General features: G+C 43.3%; 1 protein-coding gene across 2 annotated transcripts in view; it reads left to right on the top strand.

Annotated features, from left to right (window-relative positions):
• The window catches only part of KCNH1 (potassium voltage-gated channel subfamily H member 1), a 308,219-nt gene that overhangs the window by 49,750 nt on the left and 234,863 nt on the right, over window positions 1–23,606 (top strand). For both annotated transcript variants that reach the window (XM_024551338.3, XM_045188348.2), the window contains exon 5: window positions 4,324–4,442. In XM_024551338.3, the coding sequence (XP_024407106.2) occupies window positions 4,324–4,442 (119 nt within the window). The remainder of the gene's footprint in view (window positions 1–4,323; window positions 4,443–23,606) is intronic.

Genomic DNA, 23,606 nt, shown 5'->3' with positions numbered 1-23,606 from the left:
ATTGACTTCTAAATTTATAGTTAAACCTGAGCCAAAAGCAGACAACAAAAAGAATGGAAAACTCCAGAGGAGATTTTTGAAGGCCAGAGATGTAGAATATTTGGAAACGAGGGTTCTGGCTGGCTGTTGAAACTGCCGACCTGTCTGTGTGCCTTCATGTGGGATACTTGTGAAGGTGCCCTGGGGAAAGAAACAGTGGTGGATACAGGCCACAGACCCCCTCTCCCTTTCAGTATTAATGTTTTATCTTGTTCCCTTAGAATGATGGAAAGGTGACCATTTTCTGACGGCTACTTGAAGACATCATTGTAGATTTCTGGTTATTTGTACATTGATAGGGAAAAGACGGCAGGCGGGCAGCGGGGCGGGGGGGGGAAGACTCGAGGGCATTTAGGCCGTGTCCTTCCTGGTCCCATGTTCTCTTCTGCATATTGGGCTATGGCACCAGCTCCTCTAAGAGAATCTAACTCTAGAGATCGGGGCAAGCCTGGCCTCACAGCTTTCCCACCGGGGGTTGGGAGACCTTACAGGAGTCCTCTGCAACTTCTACTCAGAGGGACTCGGCATGACAAAGAGGGGCCTGTAGATTTGTCTTTTCTGGTACCCCTGGGCCTACAGCTCATCCCAGAGCCCTCTCTCTTCTGGCCTGTGGGGCATACAGGGTTGTGTGGGCAAAAGTAGCCTAGTGGGGGGCTCACCCCAATTGAAACCTGCAGCCATTGTGGGGTCAAGGAGTGGGGGAGGGTCCTTGCTGAGAATGGAGAAAAGACCCAGTGAGTACTTTTGAGTGACTGTTAGATTGTGCATTGTGCCCCCGTCCTTCTGTCCTTTCCCTTTCATGCTTCCCCATGCCACTGCCACCGTCCTCTCGCCCCAAAGGCACCCAACAAGTGTGTGCTGAATGAATAGGAGTCTGCCTAAGGAAAACGGGTATACACAGGAGGGCATGGGCAATTTTGCTGGGGGTAGAGCAATAATTGGAAAAGGCTTCCTGGGAGGAGGGTATGTCAGCTTTCTTGCTTTTTTTTAAATTATAGTTTACTTTCAATGTTATTTTGTGTTGGTTTGAGGCACACAGCATAGTGGTTAGACAATCATATGCTTTACAAAGTGTTCCCCCGACATTTCCAGTACCCACCTGGCCCCATACATAGTTCATACAACTATTATTGACTATATTCCCTATGCTGTGCTTTACATCCCCATGACTGTTTTGTAACTACCAGTCAGTACTTCTTAACCCCTTCACCTGCTTTTATCCAGCTGTTACTCCAGCCACCCAAACCAGGAGCCCGGAGCCACCTGGGTTGCCTCTTCTCTCCCTCTGCAGCCATTGTTCACCGAATTCTGTTGCCTCTAGCTGTGTATCCTTTCTCAAGTTTCCCCTTGTTGCCTGGCCCAGGTTACCACACTGGTCCAGGCCCACATGCTGTCTGGCCTGGGATCCTGACGTCTTTTACATGTCAACCTCTTGTTTTTATGTGTACTGCCCACACTGCCGTTCTGTCCTTCTTGAATGAACTCAGTGTACCTTTCCTCCCCATCATGTTTCAGCTCCTTCAGTGGTTCTCCACGGGTTTTAGGATGACGTTCAAATCCCTTAACTTGCTGTCGAGGTTCTCGCCATCTAAGTTCTGCTCAATTTGGCCTCGGACAACCTCGTTAGCATCACGTCAGGCCATTGTCTGCCTCTCTTCTCCTGTGGGCCCTGCCCCACTCACTCGACTATGTAGACTTCTTACTCTTCACTGACATATTACCCGATTTTGGGATTTTCTGCCTTCATAGGTGCTCTTCCTTCTGTGTGGAATGTCTGTCTTTTTCTTCCTGAGTTTTTAACTCCTCCCCATCTTGCACGATTTCGCTCTAATGTAACTTCCTCTTGGAGGCCCTCCTGGACGCCCCAGCCTGGATTAGGTACACCTTCTCTGGACAGTCTTGGCTGTAGGGCTCTTTATCGTCTCTGCCATAGAACTCAGCTTACTGTATGTCATGGTTTTTCATTTATTTATCAGTCTTCCCTACTCAAGTGCATGCTCAAGTAGCCACAGTCTGTGTCTTCTTCATCTTAGTACCTAGCCCTCTGCCTGATATATGGTAGTTATGTTTATAGAATTAATACAGGAGTGAATGAAGTTCTGTCATCTGGCTAGGTAACGACTCCTATTAGAAAGTGTCCGCAGTTCAGAAAGGAAAACATAGGGGTGGAATTTGGGAGAGAACTTATTTCCTTCCCTCAGTACAGGCAGAGTCTACCCATCCTGGTAGAGGTGTAATGGAGAATTTCACATTGCTTGTCCATTTCTTCATCCAACACTCATTCACCTTCCTGTGCCCTCCACTCAGCCAGTTCTTTTGAGAGCCACATTCTTGGAAAGTGACTCAGGGCTAAGGCGGAGAGTGAGAGGCTAGTCTGCACCCAGAGAGATGCCCACAGGTCCAGGGATCTTTTGTTACATCCTTTTGTGCTATGTCGGCTGATGCACCAGGGCCGCGAGCTCCCTGCCAGGCAGGGTCCCGGCTGTCTGCTCTACCATCTCCTTCTCATCGTTGGTCCCAGAGGATGGGTGGTGGTGGAGGTGGTGGTGATGGTAGTGGAGGGTGCAGTGGGAGGGGGATTGCAGAAGACCTTTGTTGATGTTTGCACGTACAGCTATTTTTTATCTGATTGGAAAATATATGTTCTGTTCCTCTTGAAAAGCTTTGTAGAATTCAATCTCAGACCTGCAGAGTCTGGGCTGTCCCTTCCTGTTAACATTAGTGGGACCCCCACAGCCTGACCACCACACTCCTCTTTCCAAGCTGACTCCAGCAGGCCCATTTTTCTGCTTACCAGCATGAGGATGGATGATAAAAATTCTACTATCTTTTATTAAACCCAGAATTTCTGGAATGTGATAAAAAGAACTTATTTGCTATTGTTGCCATCCTGACAAAAATTTATCCAGACTATGATCCCTAACGCTTGTTGCAAAGACAGGGCCATTCTTCTGCTTAACTGCCCCATCCTCTGGACTCTTAGTCTGTCTTGGAAAGGTGCTCCAGGGTAACATTTGGCAGATGAGATTTCTGCGGCCAGGTGCTGAACACTGCCGACCCTAAAGGACAAAAAATAAAATCGCCCTGTCCTGCATTTAGCTGTCACGTAAAAATACTTGCATGCTCCGTTTATTTTATGGAAGCCCTTCACCCCCAGCTTGTTCTTGAAAACTCCTGACAGGCTTTCAGGGGTTCCATGAGGCCATTGCTGTGGTTATGACCTTGATGCAAACGGGTTGTTGGGCATTGGAATGGACAATTGTCTTTGGGGATTTTTAAAAGATCACTCATACGTCTTAAATTCTCGGTAAAGATTACTCAGATGTCTTAGATTCTGGGGTATAGTGTGGGCTGGATTAGAAAAAGATCAGCGTTTTCCTTTTCCTGGAGGCTTAGTCCAGATGCCCGAGGAGGCCTCAGGACAGCCTGTTTCAGCCCATTAATCAGAGCCCACTAAACTTAACTCCTTTGTTTTACCAGGTAAATGTACCCTGCTTTTAGGCAGGTAGAGTATTTTATTTTCCCTTTACAGATGAGATAAGTAAGCCCAGACAACTTAGACAGCTTGTTGGAGATCACAAAGCAGGCTGGAGGCAGAGATGGGACTTGTATCCAGATTTCTTTCCTGGGCTCTGGATACTGAGCTCGGTACTAGGCTCTTGGAGTTTCTTGTTTGAAGGGGACCTGTCAGCAGCCATCCTTCCCCCATCCCAGAACGGACTAAAATCTGCCAGTGCTTTTCCCCACCTACCCATCCACTGAATTCATTTCTTATTCTCCTAGCTTTGGAGCATGCAATGCAAGGAATGGCCATGTGATTACCTAGCTTGTCCATTTAAAACCTGGAACCAGCTGGGTCTCTGCTAGATCGGACTCAGGGCTGGGAACAGGCTGAGCCAAGTCATAGAGTCAGAGAAACACCTTGATTGCCTCTAGTACCTGGCTGGAGAGCCTTGGGCCAGAGTGCAGAGATCTGGGTCCTGGACTGTAGTTGTCTAGGCACTCTGTGCCTCGGTTTCCCCTTTATAAACAGATACTAAAACCTGCCCTACCTGCTTCACAAAGTTATGATTAAGATAAAATGGCAGTGCAGGGGAAAGTAAATGCTACAGAGATTTGAGTGAGCCTCTACGCTTCTCTGAGCAGTGAGCCTTCATCGTGCCTCCTGGGAGCTCGGGAGGATAAGCGGGGTGTCTGCTGCTCACAGCATAACTTGTGGTATGAATGTCCATGTACCTTCAGGACGTGCTTGAACTTGTCTTTTTTCTCTTCCTTGTGCTCCAGGCTGGGGGAAGTTTGCTCGGCTGACCAGAGCCCTGACAAGCAGCAGGGGCGTCCTGCAGCAGCTGGCTCCCAGCGTGCAAAAAGGCGAGAATGTACACAAGCACTCCCGCCTGGCCGAGGTAAGGACAAGGGGTCTGCGTATCATACACCTCACTTCTCTGGGGCTTGGGGCTGAGAAAACAGTACAAAGCAAGTGTGCTGGCTTGGAGGGGACTCTCAGGGGGTCCTCTGACTCTTGTCCTGGCTTGGCTACACGCCGAGATGTGTGACTTTGGGTAAGTGATATTTGCAGCTTTGTACTCTGCCCTGTGTAGAAGGGACTGGAGACAGCTCTCTTCCAACGTGCTTGAGCTTACACAGGTGTCAGTTTGGTTTTTTGAAGGAGGATGGAAGGAGCTGGAAGTGCTACCTATACAAAAGGGATTGTACTGTAGACCATAAACAATTTTTAAATTTGAGCCATACCTACTACTAAAGGGAAAGAAGATACAGGAAGCAAAAATAAAATAAAATAAAATAAAAATCACCTATAATCCCCCTAGCCAAGGTGGTATTCTCCCTTTTGCTGGGACAGGTCCTTGGATGATATTCCGTCTTCCTGGTATCCTGTAACTTACATACCTAAGATATGTAAACTATAATGAACACAGCGAACGTTAGATGATGAGGGGATAAGAGAGGGAAGAAAATGAAAATATGTGCTTAACATATGTACACATGTATGTGATATATATGTGAACATTCATAAGAAAAAATACAACTGTTAGCCTGCTGTATGGTTTTCTCCACTTAGCGCCTTCTAATGTACTCTACAGTGTACTTATTTGTTTGCTTGTCGTTTGCTGATATGCGGAAACACTTAAAACAGCGTCTGGCTCACAGCACATGTAATTCAGCAGTGTTTCTTTTTTTTCCGATTGATCAAGCGGATGAAAGAAAGGAAATGAAGTTAGTGTTTTTGTGTACCTGTCTGGCATAAGAAATTGCTCATTATTTGGCAATGTGAGGCAAACATCTGGTTCACATCCCAGGGCTAGTAAATTTTAGTTAATTTGGCTAGAGGCTTACCAATTTTATTGATCTTTCTAAAGAACCAGCTTTGATTTTGTTGATTTTCTCTCGTGGTTTCCTGTTTTGAATTTTATTGATTTCTGCTTTAATTATTTATTTCCTTCTGCTTACTTTGGATTTAATTTGCTCTTTTTTTCCTAGTTTCCTAAGGGGGAAACTTAGATGATCGATTTTTGATCTTTATTTTTTCCTAGTATATGCATTCAGTGCTATAAACATCCCTCTAAATACTGCATTCACTGCCTCCCACAAAGTTTGATAAGTTGTGTTTTCATTTTCATTTACTTCAAAATATTTTTAAATTTCTCTTGAGATTTCTTTGCTCCCTTATGCTATTTAGAAGTGTGTTGGAATTTTACAGCCATCTTTCTGTTCTTGATTTCCAGTTTAATTTCACTGTAGCCTAAGAGCAGACATTGTGTAATTTCTATTCTCTTACATTTGTGAAGGTGTGTTTTGTGGCCCAGGACGTGGTCTGTCTCGGTGAGTGTTCCCGGTGAGCTTCAGGAGACTGTGTGTTCTGCCACTCTGCCGCTGCTGTCTGTTATATCCAGTTGATTGACGGTGGTGTTGAGTTCAGCTAGGTCCTTACTGCTTTTCTGCCTGCTGGATCTGTCCATTTCTGATAGAGGGGTGGTGAAGTCTCCAACTCTAGTAGTGGATTTATCTGTTTCTCCTTGCAGATCTATCAGTTTGTGCCCCGCGATTTTGAGGCTGTGTTGTTTCGTGCACACCCTTAAGGATTGTCTGTCAGAAGTTAATATAGCTACTCTAGCTCTCTTTTGATTAGTGTTAGCATGGTGTATATTTCTTCATCTTTTTATTTTAATCTGTATGCGTATTTACATTTCCAGTGAGTTTCTTGTAGACAGCATATAATTGTCTCGGTTTTTGATCCACTTTGACAATCCGTGTCTTGATTGGCACATTTAGATTATTGATGTTTAAAGTGATTATTGATATAATTGGGTTACTATCTAACATATTAGTTATTTCCTATTCGTTGCCCTTGTTCTTTGTTCTTATTTTATCTTCCACCCTTTTCCTGGCTTTTGTGGTTTGAATTATTTTATATGACTCTGTTTTCACTCCTTTCTTAGCATATCAGTTATATTTCTTTTCTTGCTTTTTTATTAGTGGTTGCCCTAGAGTTTGCAATATACATTGACAACTAATCCAGTCTACTTTCGACACTATGCTGCAAGTGCTTTATAATAACAAAATATCCCTAATCCCTCTCTCCTGCCCACCCCCACTTTTTGTCATTTATCCTGCTGGGTGTTCTCTGAGCTTCCCAGATCTGTGGTTTGGTTTCTGACATGAATTTACAGAAATCCTCAGTCACTATTGCTTCAAATATTTCTTTTGCTTATTTCTCGTCCCTCTGGTATTCCCATTACCTGTATCTTAACATCTTTTGTAGTTGCCCCTCAGTTCTTGGATATTCTATTCTATTTGGCTGGGGGGGGGCGGGGTGGTCCTTCTTCTCTTTGCTTTTCATTTCGAAGGTGTCTATTGACATCTCCTCAAGCTCAGAGACTTTTTTCCTTTGCTGTGTTCAGTCTACTAATGAGCCCCTTAAAAGTGTTCTTCACTTCTGTTACCGTGTTTTTGAGCTCTAGTTTTTCTTTTTGATTCTTTCTCAGAATTTCCATCTCTCTGCTTACATTATCTATTTGGTCTTATGTGTTACTTTTTTCCACCAGAGACCTTAGCCTATTAATCATAATTGTTTTAAATTTCTGGTCAAATAATTTCAACATCCCTGAGTGTCTGAGTCTGGTTCTGTTGCTAGCTGTCTCTTCAAACTATGTTTTTTGCCTGTTAGTATGCCTTGCAGCTTTTTGTTTACAGCTGGATACAATGTACCGGGCAAAAGAAACTTGGGTAAATAGGCTCTAAGTGATGTGCTGGTAAGGTGTGGGGGAGAAGCAGCACCCTATAGTCCTGTGATTAGCTACTTCAGTGGGCTTGCACGCTGGGCTCTGATTTTCACAAATCTGTGAAAGAGAAAGAGAGGAAGCAGTCTTGGGCAAGGGAAGCCTCAGACCACAGTGCAGATGTGATAGAGGCCCCGCCATCCCTACAGGGAGCTCTGCAGCAGGGATGGCCAACTAGGGGAGTCCCCTACGGGGATGAGCCCCACATCCTTGCCCAGTTATTGGCAGGTGGTTCACTGGAAAGCTCAAGTTTCTGTCTCTTAGGAAACTAATAGGTATCTGTCTGCTAACTGCACACCCTGCCGCTGGGCAGAGAATCCTTCCTGGAAGCGGGATCTGAGAAGACACAGCTCTGAGTCTGCCACCACCTCATTGCTGTAACTCATTCTGCCTTGGTAGAGAGGAAGTTGTGGCCGGGGGATGATTTATTCTGTGGCGTTCACGGGGGTGTGACCCTGCTGGGGTTTGGTCTGGCTGGGACCACTCTCGTGCCAGCCTCTCTCTGCGTGGAACAGCTGTGGGGAAGATATGGAGGAAAAACCACCTTTGCTGTCACATCTTCTCACTTCCTCCCTGTGAAGGAGCCAGGTCAAGGTGTATTCCGAGGTGTGCGGTTGTGGGGGCTGGAGCACAGGCATCCATTCGACCACATCAGGGCGAGTTAGTGCTGCCCCGCTCACAGCCCGTGACGGTCACCACCTCATTACAAGGGCATCGGGTAGATGCCAAGCGTGCTTCTGTTTTCCATGTAGGTGACAGGAGTAATGGGCTGAAACAACACGACAGGTTACAACTCATTTGACAACTCATTTAGCTGTGTGATTTTGGGCAAGTCATTTCACATCTGAGAGCTTCCGTTTCCTCCACTTCCTTCTCTTCTAATGGAGCTAGGAAGTGCAGGTGAGACCACGTACCCACGGATTAAAGAAGCGTAAAGCAGATGCAGAATGCAGACATTTTAGCGTTTAGTAAAGCCCAGCAATAGTAGTTTAATACTAGAGTTTGATCTCTGGTTCTTTATGTCCAGTAAAACAACTTTCTTAAGTTGCGGAAATAAAACAGATGATCATATTTTAAAACATAGAAGTATATAAAGTAGAAAGCTCACTGTTTCTTAGAAGTAACTATTATAACAGAGCATGTGTTTTATTACAAATATTTGCATATAGGATTTATGTTGATTTTTTTAAAACAAGAATGTGGATCATACTATACATGTTATGTTCTAATTTGCTTTTTTTCCCCACTTACTGGTATGTTTGGGATATTTTGCCTAGAGGGCATATTGCCTTTATTTTTTCTAGCGGTTGCTTTGTATTCTGTTGGATGACCTGTTTAGCTGGACCCCGATGGTGGGGGTCCAGGCTGTTACTGGTCTTTGGTAATTACAGAGACTGCTTCAGTGAATCTCCTTGTACGTGTATTCAGAGTAGTAGAGAGGAGCATTCATTTATTTATACTGTCTAGATAGTAAGTGTTAGTTTCTCACTCCAAATTCTCTTTCTAAAAATTAAAACATTACGGGTAAAGTTTAGGTCCTCTTAAAAGTCTTTCCCAGAAATAATCATTACCTTGAAGTTGTATCTGCTTGCTACTGAATTTTTAATATTTTTACTACTTATGTATTTATCTGTAAAACATAGATAGTATGATTATGTGGCTTTTTTTGTGCATTTCCACAAATTATATCATACTGCTATTCTACAACTTGAATTTTACACCCAACATTTGGTTTCAAAAGCGTTTTATTTTGCACTAATTATAGACTCACAGAACGTTGCAAAACTAGTACAGAGGGTGCCGTACCCTTCACCCGGCTTCCCGCGGTGGTAACGTCTTACGTAGCTACAGAACCATATGAAACCCAGGAAACTGGCCTGTGTAGATTATTGCCAATGAAACTAAAGGCCATATTCAGATTTTATCAGTTTTCATATGCACTCATTTGTGTTTCTCTGTGCGTAGTTTTATGCCATTTTTTTCATGTATAGCTTCAGGTAGCCGCCACTACCACCAAAATCCAGCCTTGTCCCATCGTCAGCAAAGAACTCTGTTAAATACCTCTTTATGGTCACACCCACATCCTTTCCCTACCCCCTGGAATCCGGTGCTTTTTCTCCATCTCTAGACTTCTGTTATTTTGAGAATGTTATATAAGGGGAACGATACAGAGTGAACCTTTTGAGACTAGCTTTCCCCACTGTAGTGTCCGTGAGATCCACCCAGGTGCACGCAGCAATGGTTTGTTCTTTTTCCGGTGTGTGGATATACCGCAGTTGGTGTAACCATTCGCCCATTAAAGGATATTCAGGTGTTTCCAGTCTTTAGCTATATGAATAAAACTGCTATGAACATACAGATTTTTTGTGAACATAAGTGTTCATATCTCTGAGGTAAATGCCTGGAAGTATGACATGTGTGTGTGTGTTTGTGTATGCACAGAAGTGTATATTGCCAACCTCTGCCGATTCTAGTTGGTTGTCATTTCGCGTTCCCATCCGTAATGTAGGAGAGATCCAGTTTTTCTATGTGCTTATCATTATTTTAGCCATTCTAAGAAGTATAGGTTAATATCTCATTGTGGTCTTAATTTGTATTTTATTCATGGCTAGAGATGCTGAAATATTTTCATGAGCTTGTTTTCTAACTATATATCCTCTTTGGTGAAATTCTTGTTTATTTCTTTTGCCCATTTTCTATTTGAGTTCTTTGATTCTTTACTGTAAAAGGGTATACTGTCTACACCCTTAGCAGCCATGTACGAGAGACCCATCCATTTCCCACACAGCCATTACCACCTGGAGTGTTAGGGTTCTAAATATTTCCAATCTGATGGATGATAGTATTTCATTTTGATTTACAGGACCCTGATTGCTTGTTAGGTTTATTAGCCTCATATCCCTTCTTCTGTGTATTTCCCTTTCATACTCTTTGCCCATTGTTCTGTTAGGTTATTTGTCTTTTCTGGCGGACTCTTCCTTTTATTGTTTATTAATAGTTGTTATTTGTATACAAATTTTTGCTCTAATTGATATTTTTCTTTATATTATTCTGATTTTCTTTGACTTGGTACTTGCCTGGTATATTTTTTCTGTCCCTTGTTTTACAACCTTCTGTGTATCTTTTAATCCGCATGTATCTGCCTCTTGTTTTTAGTTCAGAACGTCAGCCACGTTGAATTCTTACAGAGTACTGAAACTCTACACCACTCTAACACTAGGAAGGCATAGTATTAAACACATGTAAATTAGACTTACAGACTCATCTAATAGCCTTAAAGGTGAAAATTTCTATTGTACAGATTTTGAAATTGAAGCACACTTCGTAAGTGGTAGAATCGGCATTCAAATTCAGTCTGGTTTAAGATACCGTGATCCCAACTACTAAGCGAGAGTACCTACCTTTTTGTAGGAGTTTAATCTGCTTATTTTTATCGTTGTTATGGATATATTTGTGCTTATTTCTGGTATCTAATTTTTTGTTTTCTGTTTCTGACCCCCTTTCTTTTTCCTTCCTCACATCTCTCCTTCCTTTTTTCCTTCCTTTCTTTACTGATTTGTGTTCAGTTTCTTTTCTCTGTATTGGTTTGAAACGTATACATTCTATTTTTGTTCTCCTGTTGATTACACAACTTGTATGCATGTTACAAATGCATCTTCAAGTTAATCACTTTATCTACTACTCCTAGAACAAGACAAGGACCTAGAGTATTTTCACTCTGAGTTATTTTCATCTATGCATTTTTGTTTTTCCAAAAGCAGTTTCTTCATAGGGAACCTGAAAATAATAACTTCTTTTAGTCTTCACATGTCTGAATATGTGTTTATCCTTTCCTCTCTCTTAAATCATAGTGGAGTATTTAATTTTAGGTTGACGATTATTTCTCTTATTGAACCTATTCATTGAGTTATTTTTGTTTTGTTTTCAATGTCTATCTTTTTCAGTCCTAGAAATTCTATTTGGCTCTCTTTCAAATCTTCCTGTTCTTTAAAAATGATGTCTTTTTCATGTCTGCTAATGTTTCTTCTCTTTTTTAAATTGCTTTAAAACTATAAGCATCCTTTAAATCCTCTTTCTTGGTGTTATTTCCTCTTGTGGTGAGTTTTTCTGCCATTGGGGGTTTTGGGTGGGAGTCCTTTGGATCTCCTATTGCTGAGACATCTGGACGTGGTAGTTGATTTTCCCAGGCCACGTATTATAAGGTTTTACCTGGCTCAGAACAGCTTTTCTGTAATGATTTCAATCATGGGGCTCCCAACCACGTGACCAGTGTGATATTAGCTCCACACACACAGATATGGCCCAAACTTGGGATCCTGATTTCTCACAGATAACCCTTTTTCTGCCCAAAGTTCCAGACAGAGAGCCAGTTTCCTTTTTATGTCTTTGAGATATGTGGTGAAGCTTTTCTGTTCAGCGTTTCTTTATTACCCCAACAAGAGCATGGGGTTCCCCTCCCATCTACTACAGCACGTACCCTCTTCCGATAACCCCCTCTTCTGAAAAACACCTGGGCTCTTTGCTTCAGCTCCTACTGGGTTCCTATCATGTTTCTGGCACCTGAGGTTTTGAACTTTAATTTTTCTTAAATTTTCTTTTCCAATCTATTTTAGTTTTTAAACAGCATCTCAATGTGTTTGGTATAAATGGACGGCTTACCATATTGGCTTAGTCCACTCAGTTGATTGTTGGCTCTCTAAATACTGGTGCTGGTGTGAGTGTGAGAGATGACTGGACGTGGAATTGAGGGGACGGGATATGAACGTCGCACACTGCATGGAAACTGTCCGTGTGTCCATGTGTACATGCGGAGGCTGGGTGAGCTTACGCTGCCTCTCTCAGCACAGGTGCCACTTCCTTCTCTCACCGTTACCCATAATCAGCACCGCAGATGGTTTTACTCAGTCTGTAGTTTTAACATTTTAATTGACTTTTAAAGAACATCTACTTTATATGAACTGCACAGCATCGGATGTGATAACTACAGAGGATGCCTCCCTGACCTGCATGAGCATGCTGCCACAGCTGCCCCTTTCAAGGGACATGCAAAGGGCAGCTGTGGCACATCAGTGGGACATGCGTGAGGAGCATGAGCTGGCGTGGAGCCAGCCTCCTCTGCAGGTGGCTCATCACCTGGGAATCCTGCTACCTGGTGATGAGCAGGAGCGCTGACCTCTGTTGGGGATGAGCAGAAGGTGGGTACAAATGTCCAGGCTGTCTGTGTCAGGGTCCCTGGTCATCTGGTCCCACAGGCAGAACCCCCGGTAGAGGCTGCCAGGATGTATGCGAGCAAAGTTGTTATCCTTTGTCTTAGAACCAGGCTCTCCGTGCCTTGAAATGGAGATTTCCTGTTCTACATTTTTTTGCTTTTCTTGGATGTTGACTTTATTTGGCTCTTCAGACTCAGGGAAAGCTGACTGCACATCACGGGGCCTCATTACCCACCTCGCATTCCCTTGCTTTGGAGAGGAAAGTAACTGTGGCAACAGGAACTTCTGCCACAAGTACCTGGGTTTGGAGTTCATTTTGCCTCTCATAAAAGACTTTTTAAATACTCAGGACTGCGTCAGTAAGGAATAGGCTGTGCTAGTAGGGAGTAAGTTGGTCGTTACCGGTGTGGTTTTGGATGACTACTTGAGGTTACAGTGAAGGTGAACTTGGGAAGAGTGGCTGGACTGGTGGCCTTCCCATCGCCTTCCAGCCCTGAAGCCCAGCCTGTGCTGGCCACCTCATGTGCCCTCAGGACCCTGGTGTTCCTTCCGGCCAGCCCTCTTGTCTGAGGCCTGGGGTCTTGTGGGAGAAATCTCAGCTCTTTTTCTAGGAGGGCTATTGTGTGTATGCGTTTCTTGTATTTTAATAAACTTTGTTCACTGAAGCCAGGCAAGGAAGTACTCAAATGTTCAATGATGCCAGGGATCGACTCTGCACCTGATTTTAGTAAAAACATTGTAAATGACCGGCTAAAATGAAGTTTGAGGATTTTCTGCAGGTTTTTATATTTGTTTGTTTCCTTAGAGGCAGGATGGTGTAATGGAAAGAGAAGATTTGGAGTCAGACTGACCTGAATCCTCCTCCAAATCATCACTACATTCCAGCTGTGTGACTTGATAAAAGTTACTTAGCCTCACTCATCTGCCTTCATCCTCACAAAATAAGGATACTACCTACCCTAGAGGACTCTTGGGAGGATCGTGGTGCTTTAAAAGACAAGCCTCATCTTATTACTCCCTGCTGTAAAATCCTTTAATGTCATCTTATTTCTTTGGATATATTTAAAATTTACTCTGTGACTTACTAGGTCCAACTCCCCTCTCCAGCCTCCCCCCTCCAACCTCTCCCCTCCCCCGCAGCTCTCTGCTCACTCTTAGTGTCAGCCAGGTGGCACTCCCCCTTGCCAAGCCCTCTTGTGCGTGCCCCTGAGCCTCAGAACATGCCCTTCCTCTGCCTGCAAGCTTTCGCTCCCTTTGTTCCTACCCCTTCTTCAATCCTTGATGTAGACATCACACCTCCCCTGCAAGGCCTTCTCAGCAACCCCCTAGCCCAGGCCAGGTGGAGCTCCCTTTCAGAAACCCACTTTTCATGTATAATCTCCTCTTTGAGCACGCATGCCCCTGGAAATGCTGCTGTTTAATATTCGCCTCCTCCAGTGGATGAAGGAGGTCCATGAAGGCGGGAGCAGTGTCTCTCCTGTTCATTCTACACCCCTACCATTGAACATGCTGCCAGCACTTAGCGCTTGGTAAATGTTCATTAAATAAGTAAAGGGAGAAGGAAGCAAGCACCTAGTTCAGTGCCTCACACTTAGTAGGTCCTCAGTAAAGAGTGCTTCCCTTTCATATCAACCTTCATATTAACCCCTTCCTCCCCTCATGAAAGTTGTCTCCCTTGGTCATGGGTAATGGACCCGTGGGTCATTGGTCATGGCCATTTGTAGCTGATTGGATCATGACGGCAGTGTTTTCACGACAAGCTCATTGCGAGTTCTCATTATTTGAATTTCAAACATGTAGCTGAGGATTTCAACATAAAAAGTGAAAAGAATGCAACGGAAGTATTTCTCAGTCAAATTGGAAGAAACCAAGATTTTTGTCCCATTGAATTTCAATATGGGCTTATATTTGTGAAGGTGTCATATGAATTTGTACTTAAAACTGTGACATAAAGTATATGGCTTAATATTTTGTTTCCTACTGCCTTTATCTCTCCCATTGAAGAATGAGTGCATCACGGAAAAAGTGCTAAAAATAGAGCCTGCCTGGCTGATGGAAAGGGTGTGCATGGTGGGAATTAAGCAAGCGTTTATCTCGAGATGTCTGCAGTCCCAAATCAGGCTTTACTTTGTGAATAGAGTGTCATTCTCAGCCTCTTTACCATCCGGCTCTCTCCTTGTCTTTGAACATGCTTTTCCGGGTGGGGACTGAGTTGGTCCTCACTTCATTTCTAAATAGGGGAGGTTTCTGGAGCTGGACCCTCCTCCCCAACATGTCCAAGCTTTGCACACAGTCTGCCTAAGTTTTGTCTGGCTGTAGGCTGTCCTCCCAGGGAGATCTTGACAATGGTCTTACATGGAAGCCTTTCCAGACTACCTGAGTCAATTCCTTGTCTTTTTCTCTCTCCTCTTAAAGCTATTTTTATCCAGGCGTCTCTTACCACTTGTTGCATTGTGTTTTAGTAGTTTGTTTGCAAACCTCTCTTCTGTCCTAAACTCTGGGATCTTTGGATTCTTGTGGGTAACTTTTGGTGTTCAAGAGTTCATGGTCGTTTTTATTAAAGCACTTGAGAATCCATAGAACTGATGGGTTGCTGAAGCCATTTTGTCTTTTTTTCTCAAACAAATGAATTTTATCAGTCTTTCTTTCTCCCCAAGACTTTTCAGTTTTGTCCTTCTTGGTACCTGGTCTTTAAGCAAGCCAAAGCCATTGGGTAAAGGGGATGTGCTCCATGAGCTTATTGCTGGAGCTTTCCTGATTCTCTTCCAAAATCTTCTGAACCAATCTTTTTCTTTGTACAAAAACACTGGTGTCTGAATACTGCTTAACCATTTACAAGAAACATTTATAGATTTTTACACACACACACACACACACACACATATCTATACCTGTTTTTCTTATTTGACCTTCCCAGTATCTATGTGGTATAAATGGTATTGGCTTCACTTTTCAGGTGAGGAAACTGAGGCGTGGAGACCTCGTCTTGCTCAAGATCGGTTAGTTGTGAAGCCAGGATGGGGTTTCCAGGCTGAGGCTCTGACGGGTCTGGCCTGCAAGAGCCATATCCTGATTGACTTACTGTGTTTGCACGTCCTCCCCCAATGGTTTCCCCAGCCCGCCCCTTGTTTTCTGACATGTCCTCCCCTCCTCGTCTTGCACACATCCGTGTGTACACACACGCTGTGGTTCACATTTCTAAATCATATTTTGTTGTCTGGCGTGTGGACAGTTTATCCATTCCAACTCTACTTGGGAAGGACATCCCTGCATTTGTTTAAGTCCGTTCAGGGTTGCCCTACGGTGCAGTGTGACGTCACAGTTTAAACTCGTGCTGTTCAGTGCGGTGACTCCTGGCTGCATGAGACTGTTGAGCAATCGAGATGTGGCTCATCCGAACTGAGAGGTGGAGTAACTTATGTTATCACATCGGGTTTCGAACTTAGTATGAAAAACAGGAATGTAAACTATCTCGCTAGTAATTTTAGATATTGATTACATGTTGTTAAGTGATAATGTTTTGGATATATTGGGGTAAATTATTGGGTTAAAGTATCGGTAAATTAGTTTAACCTGTATTCTCTCACGTCTTTTATGTGGCTACTAGAAAATTTAAAATTGCATAGGTGCCTCACATTTGTGGCTTGCATGGTATTTCCATTGGTTAGTGCTGCTTTAGACTATGGGATTTCGAATCAGATTTGGGTTTGAATCTCAGCTTCACCACTTAATTAGCTTTGTGGTTTTGGGCAACTTACTCAGCCCCCCTAGAATCATTTTTCTTATCTATAAAATGAACACCAATATCTATTTCACATGGTTTTTGTGAGGATTAAATTGTATTTTGCATATAAAGTGCTCAGCCCAGAACCTGGCATGGGAGGATAACGAGTTAAAAGCACGGACCTGGCATTAAACTTGACAAGGTTTTCAACACTGGCTGTACCACTAAAAACCCTTGTGGCCTTGGACAAGTTACCTTGCTTCCCCCAGCCTCAGTTTCTTCACTGTAAGATGGGGACGGCAGTAGTGTGTACCTCAGAGCTGTGAGGATTAATGCATGTAGAGGGACAGCTAGCTCAGGGCGGGGCACACACTAAACGGCAACCCATGCCACAATGCCTGAGGAAGGGCATCTGCTGGGGACTTGCCTGGCGTATGTGGACTCTGGTTTTTATTTTCATTTCTTCATGACAGTACGTATAATTGGAATGTGGCTTTAAGGTACAATATATTCTCTCGTTTCTCATGATTATTGCTGTGCTCTAAAAGAATTCTTTATATTGTATTTTTGTCAAGAATTATATTATTATCAGGGTCTCCTTTAATAGTGTTCTCTTTGGCTTTATTTGTTCAGCCAGTCATTTACTAATTCAAGTGGCTTTCGTTAAGCCCTTGCGATGTGCCAGGCGCTGTCCCGAGGACTGAGTGTGGGGTGGTGAGGAGACAGACAGACACCCTGCCTTTGTGAAACTTAATTCTAGTGGGAGAGACATCTGTAAACAAGCGAATGAACAGATGCATGTGTTATTACAATTCCTGATGAATGCTATAAAAGGAACCAACCTGGCGACATGATGGAAGGTAACAGAAGAAGGGAGTGGTAGAGTCTTTTCCTGGTAGTCTGGTCAGAAAAACCTCTGTGAGGAGATGGCACTTACACCAAGACCTGAGGTTGACAAGAACCCTTTCACTCAGGGGAGGGACATTTTGAGCTGCTCCATGGTGGCCAAAGAGATTTAGTATTTGTGCAGAAAGCCAGTGGGAATGGGGTGGTTGGTGAGAGGTTGAAGGACTCAGGGGAGGTTGGAAAGATAGACAGGGGCTTGTAGGTTACAGCAAGAATGTGGGTTACTTGAAGTTCAATGTAATGAGCTGGAGGGTTTTGAACATGGAAGTGAATGATTAAGTTGCTGTTTGGTGTATGAATTGGAGGGGGAGAGGCAGGGAAGCTCAGCCATGCTGCAGTGAGAGGGGTCGTGTGCTGGTTAGAGGATAGAAGCAAGTTGGAGAACAGGGACGGGGTCCTGAGTTATATGTATTTGGTGGCAGAAGCAACAGAACTCCTTGATGGATTAATATTAGAGGATTTTTGGAGGGAGATTTGAGCTGCACACCTTGGTGGTACCAGGAGAGACAGGGATCTAGCAAAAAAGGAAGAGGACTCATGGACATGGACAACAGTGTGGTGACTGTGGGGGGAAGGGGGTTGAGTGGAGGTGGAAGAGGGTGTAAGGGAGATGAATGGTAATGGAAAAATACAGTAAAAAATTAAAAAAAAATTAAAAAGGACAGCTAAGCAAGGAGTGTGTTTCAGAAAGAAAGATATGTAAAACTCTGTAAGGAGCAGATGAGAGGTGGTTAGATCAGGATGGAGGAGTCCATGGATTTAGCCACATTGTGATCACTGGTGACCTTGACAATAGCTGTTTCACTAGAGGGTAGAGGTCATAGTCACCTGGAGTGTGTGGAACGTGATTTGAGGGGATAAAGTGGAGGTGTGCTTAATATACTCTTTCAAAAAGTCTGGTTATAAAGGGAAACAGTAAAAGGAGCTTAGCAAGAAAGGGAAGTTGACTGATGTCTTGAAATAATGAGGGAGTGATCTTGTGTCTGAGGAGATGTTGATGGAATGAAACAAGAGGGAATCATGGGGGTGGGGGTGTTAAGCACTTGAGGAGGGGGAGAAGGGCGAGGTGCAGAGCACGCGGGGGGAACTCGCTTTTGGTAGGAGGTGGGCCTTCGTCTATTGAAACAGGAGGGAGGGAGGTGGTTGAGGGTGAGGGCCAGTTTGTAGATTTGCGATCATTGGAAGAGACAGGAACTTCTATTTGATTCTGTATTTTTCAGTGATTTGCAAGGCAAAAATGTGAGCTAAGAGTGAGGTGTAGCAGAGAATAGCACTTAAGAACATAGAGTGAAGTATTATGGTCTTTGATCCACTTTAGCAAAACCCACTTTACACAGTCACTGTCACATGACACAAAAGGTTTCAGGGTGAGTGATTTGGTTCTGCTTCTTTCTGAATGTATCTAGGTGTGGCTTGGGGCTTGGTGTAGTGAGTGACTCTTCAGGGAAGCAGGCTGTGGCCAATGTGGCTAGTTCGGGACTTCACTTGGGAAGTCCTGGAGAAGGTCTGCATGGGAGATGCTGCCTTCAGCCAGAAGCCGGTTTCATAAGATGACAGAATGGCATGTGACCATCATTCAGAGGTCCTCTGCAAAAGCAGTAGTTTATCAAGAGTCAGTTTACAACAGAAGAAAAACATCGGATTAGGAAATTGGGCTTGGGCTTAAGGTGTTAGGTTGCATCTGCAATATGCCTGTGAGCAAACCATTTACCTTCTGATTTGTTCCCCAGTTTGTAAAATACGAAAAGTACCAGTCTTCCCATCCCCATGAGGTTGCGTGAGACCTGATGATGTACGTCGTGTGCCATAAAAGGTAATTCAGGCTGTACAAATAGATTAGTGAAGACTTGAAGGCTTGGAGCTGGCAGCCCAGCTTGTACTCCCAGCTCTCTGCTTACTCACCCCTGGTATGACTCAGAGTGAGTCACTCCGCCTCTCTGAGCCTCCATTTTCTTATCTGTGGAAAGCTCTCACAGGCTGGTTATAAGGATTAAAAAATACAGTGGAGGCTTCATAAACAAAAGTGCTAGAGAAATGTGATCATCAGTCTGATTTTCCTATTCTTCATCCAGAGAGGAGCCCTGACTCTATTTTCCTTCCAGAATCAGTCTTAGGATGATTATTCTTTGTCCTCATCTGATGGCCTGTAATGAGCATTTCCTGTAGGCAGAACCCAGGACTGGGTGTTGTAGGGGGCGGGACAGAGAGAGGGTGAACCAGTGACATTATGCTGCGTGAAGGAAGTAGTATCTGTATTTGGGGGACTCCCAGGCTGATGGGTGTCTTGGACAGACACAGGCCTACCCTTAGGAAGTACAGCTGCCAGCTGTCTTCCTGTGGAAGCTTCCACTGCCAAGTTGAAGAGGCAAGAAGCACGTGCCCATACTGCTCGGTGACAGAAAAGAGGTCGGGGAGAGGACCGACTGTGCTGTGGTCGCCAGGACACTACCCTAGGTCATTCTGTCTCCACGCCTGGTGCAGCCGTTTCTCAGCAGAGCTTTTGAAGTATCACTGAGCATCTAATGTAGGACAAACTCCTTATGGCTGGACGCAGGGTCGCTGTGCCATCTCTTTGGACTCTGCACACGTTCTGCTTGGCCCCAAGAAAGCTTTCCCTCCCGAGGATGGCAGTCGTGGGGCTCCTCAGAGCAGCGCCGTTACCCGCTGTCCTGGTCTGAATCCATTCCCGCACAGACTTCGGAGAGGGAGGTGGGTCCGTCTCAGGGGAGACTTTCTCATTGACAGATTAGTCATTTGTCACCATACTCTAAAAAAGACTCTTGAGGTTAGGAGTTAACTGGAGGCAAAATACTCTTGGTTGGGGAATTTTTTTTTTTTTTAAAGAATATTGTTTTTCTGTAACGAAGAATCCACTCCATGCGATTTCCATCTTCCGTTTTCCATAGATAGTTGCTGAAGAGTTAAGCTGAGAGTGAAATATATAGGATCTCAAGTTAGACTCTAAAACCTTGGCCTTATGGGAATTATTTGTAGCCTTTCATATAAAGATTTGTGACGAGAATGTGTCACATTTATCTTGATCGTATATCCTAGCATCCAAGTCTATAGAACGCCGATTACTATGGTTTCAGTGTAGAAGGCTGCATTGCACCCCACAGGTAGGAAGAGAGACACTGAATACCAGTCCCCAAATCCCTCCCTGTGCAGCCTAGCACCTGTCACCCCCCTTTCAACACCTGTTGTAGGAATAGCAGCAGGGGAGTGTCTGTGGTCTGTGGGAGACACTATTGACTCAGGACTCACTCAGGCAGGGCCTCATCGTGTCCTGGAAAGCATCAGAATGGGAAAGTCACCTAGAAATAATTGTGCATTATATCAAACTGTCACAGGAACACACATTTTTCTCTGAAAGGGCATTTCCTCCTGAAGGCCTGTTACCCAGAACTACGGAGCTCCAGGCGGCTTTGGTGCGCATTCAGCAGGTGGCTGCCCACTTGTGGCTTCTTTTGAGGTCTTGCTGAATAGACTTATTCAGACTGTGTTTTGCAAACGTACAATGACCCCCTAAATAACTCACCTCCCTTTCCCCTGCGTCTTCCTTAGTTAAATGCCTAGGAACCCTTCCTTACAATGCCTGTAATTCATCCGTATTCAGTTGATTATTTAAAATTAAGCTTCTTATTTTGAGATAACTGTAGATTCACATGCAGTTGTAAGAAATAATACAAAGAGATCCCAGGTGCTCTTTATTCAACTTCCCCCTGGTGGTAATTTCCTGCAAAACTCTAGTCTGATATCCCAGCCAAGATACTTACCCTGGTACAGTCAGGATACAGAACATTTCTATCACCCTGAGAATATCTTGTGTTTTGTTTTTTTTTAGCCACCCCACTTCCTTTCTGCACTCACCACAAGCGCCTACCCCCAAGCCCTTGGCAACCGCTCATTTGTCCTGTATTTCTATAATTTTGTCATTTTAAAGACGTTCCATAAGTACAAGTTTGTGTAAATTTATCAGATATTATATACATTTTAACCTCTGGCGCCCCATGCAGGTTGTTGCATGCATCAGTGGTTTGAACGTTGCTGCTGAGTTACGTTCTGTGGAATGGACGTGCCACAGTGTGTCCCAGAAGGGCATCTGGGTTGTTTCCGGTTCTCGGCTATTATGACGAAAGCTGCTGCAAACATTTATGTGCAGCTTTTGTGTGAGAACATGAATTTTCATATTTTCTGGGATAAATGCCCAAGAGTGTAATTGCTGGGTCATGCGGTAGTTGTATATTTAGTTATTTAATAAACGGCAAAACTTTTCTTCAGTGGCTGTACCTTCTTTATTTCCACTAGCACTAATATATGAGGGCTCTAGTTGGTCTGCATTCTCGCTAGCATTTGCGTTGTCACGGTTTTTTATTATTCTTATTAATTTATTATTTTTTATTATTTTAATATTTACATATTCTGATAGGTATGTAGTGATACTTTTTCCCTAATAACCGATAATGTTGAACATCATTTCATGTGTTATTTGCCATCTGTACATCCTCTTGGGTGAAATATTCATTCGTTACTCTTTTTCATTTTCTCATTGGATTTTTTTGTTGTTGTTGAGTTTTGAAATCATGTATCATAAATTATATATTCTGGATACCTTTTCTTCATTGGGTATATGGTTTGCAAATATTTTCTCCAAGTCATAGCTTCTCTTTTTATCCTCCTAACTGCCTTTTTTTTTTTTTTTTTGCAGCTAGAGCTTTAAATTTTGATGAGGTCCAATTTATCAGTTTTTTTCTATGGATTGTGCTTTTGATGTCAAGTCTAAGAACACTTTGCTTAGCCCTAGATCCTGGGGATTTTTCCAAGTTTTTTTCTAAAAGTTTTATAGTTTTACATTTTATATTTATGTTTGCAATTCATTTTTCTTTTGCCTGTGAAAGTTCTTTCCTACACAGAATTGCCACAGAATTGCTTTTTGCCACTATCAAAAATCAGCTGAGTATATTCATGTGTGTCTATTTCTGGGTTCTCTATTCTTTTCTATTGATCTGTGAGAGTATTCTTCTGCATCCCCACACAGTCTTAATTACTGTAGCTATTTATCATTTTGAAATTGGCTAGATTGATCCCTCCTACTTTATTTTTCTTATTCAAAATTGTTTCTAGCTATTTCGGTTCCTTTGCCTTTCCATATAAATTTTATTTCTATTTTTTCTGCTTTTTGGTTACCTTTTCTTTTTCTTTTTTATTGTTTATTCTGTTATAGTTGTCCCAATTTTTGCCCTTTTGCCCCCCTCCAGCCAGCTCACCCCTCTAGCCCCGAGTCAACCCCCTCTCCACTGTCAAAACTCATACATGTTTTGACTAGTCCCTTCCCCTTCCTTCCACCATTCCCTCCCTCTCTCCTCCCTTCCTCCAGCTATCAGTCTGTTCCATGTTTCCATGTCTCTGGTTCTGTTTTTCTTGTTAGCTTATTTTTTGCCCGTGGAAGTTCTTTCATACACAGAATTGCCTCTGAATTGCTTTTTTGCCAGTTAGATTCCAGTTATAAGTGAGATCATATGGTATTTGTCTTTCACCACCTGGCTTATTTCACTTAGCATAAAGCTCTCCAGTTCTATCCATGCTGTCACAAAAGGTAGGAGCTCCTTCTTTCTTTCTGCTCTGTAATATTCCATTGTGTAAATGTACCATAGTTTTTTAATCCACTCATCTACTTATGGGCACTTGGACCATTTCCAGCACTTGGCTATTGTAAATAGTGCTGCTATGAACATTGGGGTGCATAAGTTCTTTTGAAATGGTGTTTCAGGATTCTTAGGGTACAATCCCAGCAGTGGAATTGCCAGGTCAAAGGGCAGGTCCATTTTCAGCTTTTTGAAGAAATTCCATACTGTTTCCTACAGTGGCTGCACCAGTCTGCATTCCCACCAACAGTGTCCTAGGGTTCCCTTTTCTCCACAACCTCGCCAGCACCTGTTTGTGGATTTATTCATGATGGCCATTCTGACTGGTGTGAGGTGGTATCTCATTGTGATTTTAATTTGCATCATCTCTCTGATGGCTAGTGATGTTGAGCATCTTTTCATATCGTGTATCTACAAAAACTGTTGCTGGCATTTTGATAGAAATTGTGTTAAACCTTTACATCAGTTTGGAGAGAAAGGATATCTTTAGTATGTTGAATTTTCTAATTTACTGACACAGCATGCCTCTTCATTTATTGGTATCTTCTTTGATCTCTTTTATCAGCATTTTGTTGTTTTTAACATAGGTCCTGTTTATGTTTTGTCATATTTGCACCTAAATGTTTTTTAAATTCTCAACCGAGGATATTTTTTTCATTGTTTTTAGAGAGGGAGGAAGGGAGGAAGGAAGGGAGACAGAGAACCATTCTCAGTTTCTTCCCATATGCGCCCCAAGAGGGAATCGAAGTTGAAACCTAGGCATGTTCCCCGACTGGGAATTAAATCT

The sequence above is a fragment of the Desmodus rotundus genome, chromosome 12 (genome assembly GCF_022682495.2).
Source record: "Desmodus rotundus isolate HL8 chromosome 12, HLdesRot8A.1, whole genome shotgun sequence".
NCBI classification, from domain to species: domain Eukaryota; kingdom Metazoa; phylum Chordata; class Mammalia; order Chiroptera; family Phyllostomidae; genus Desmodus; species Desmodus rotundus.
The sequence above is the reverse complement of the archived record's forward strand: the minus strand, read 5'-3'. Positions and strand labels throughout refer to the sequence as shown.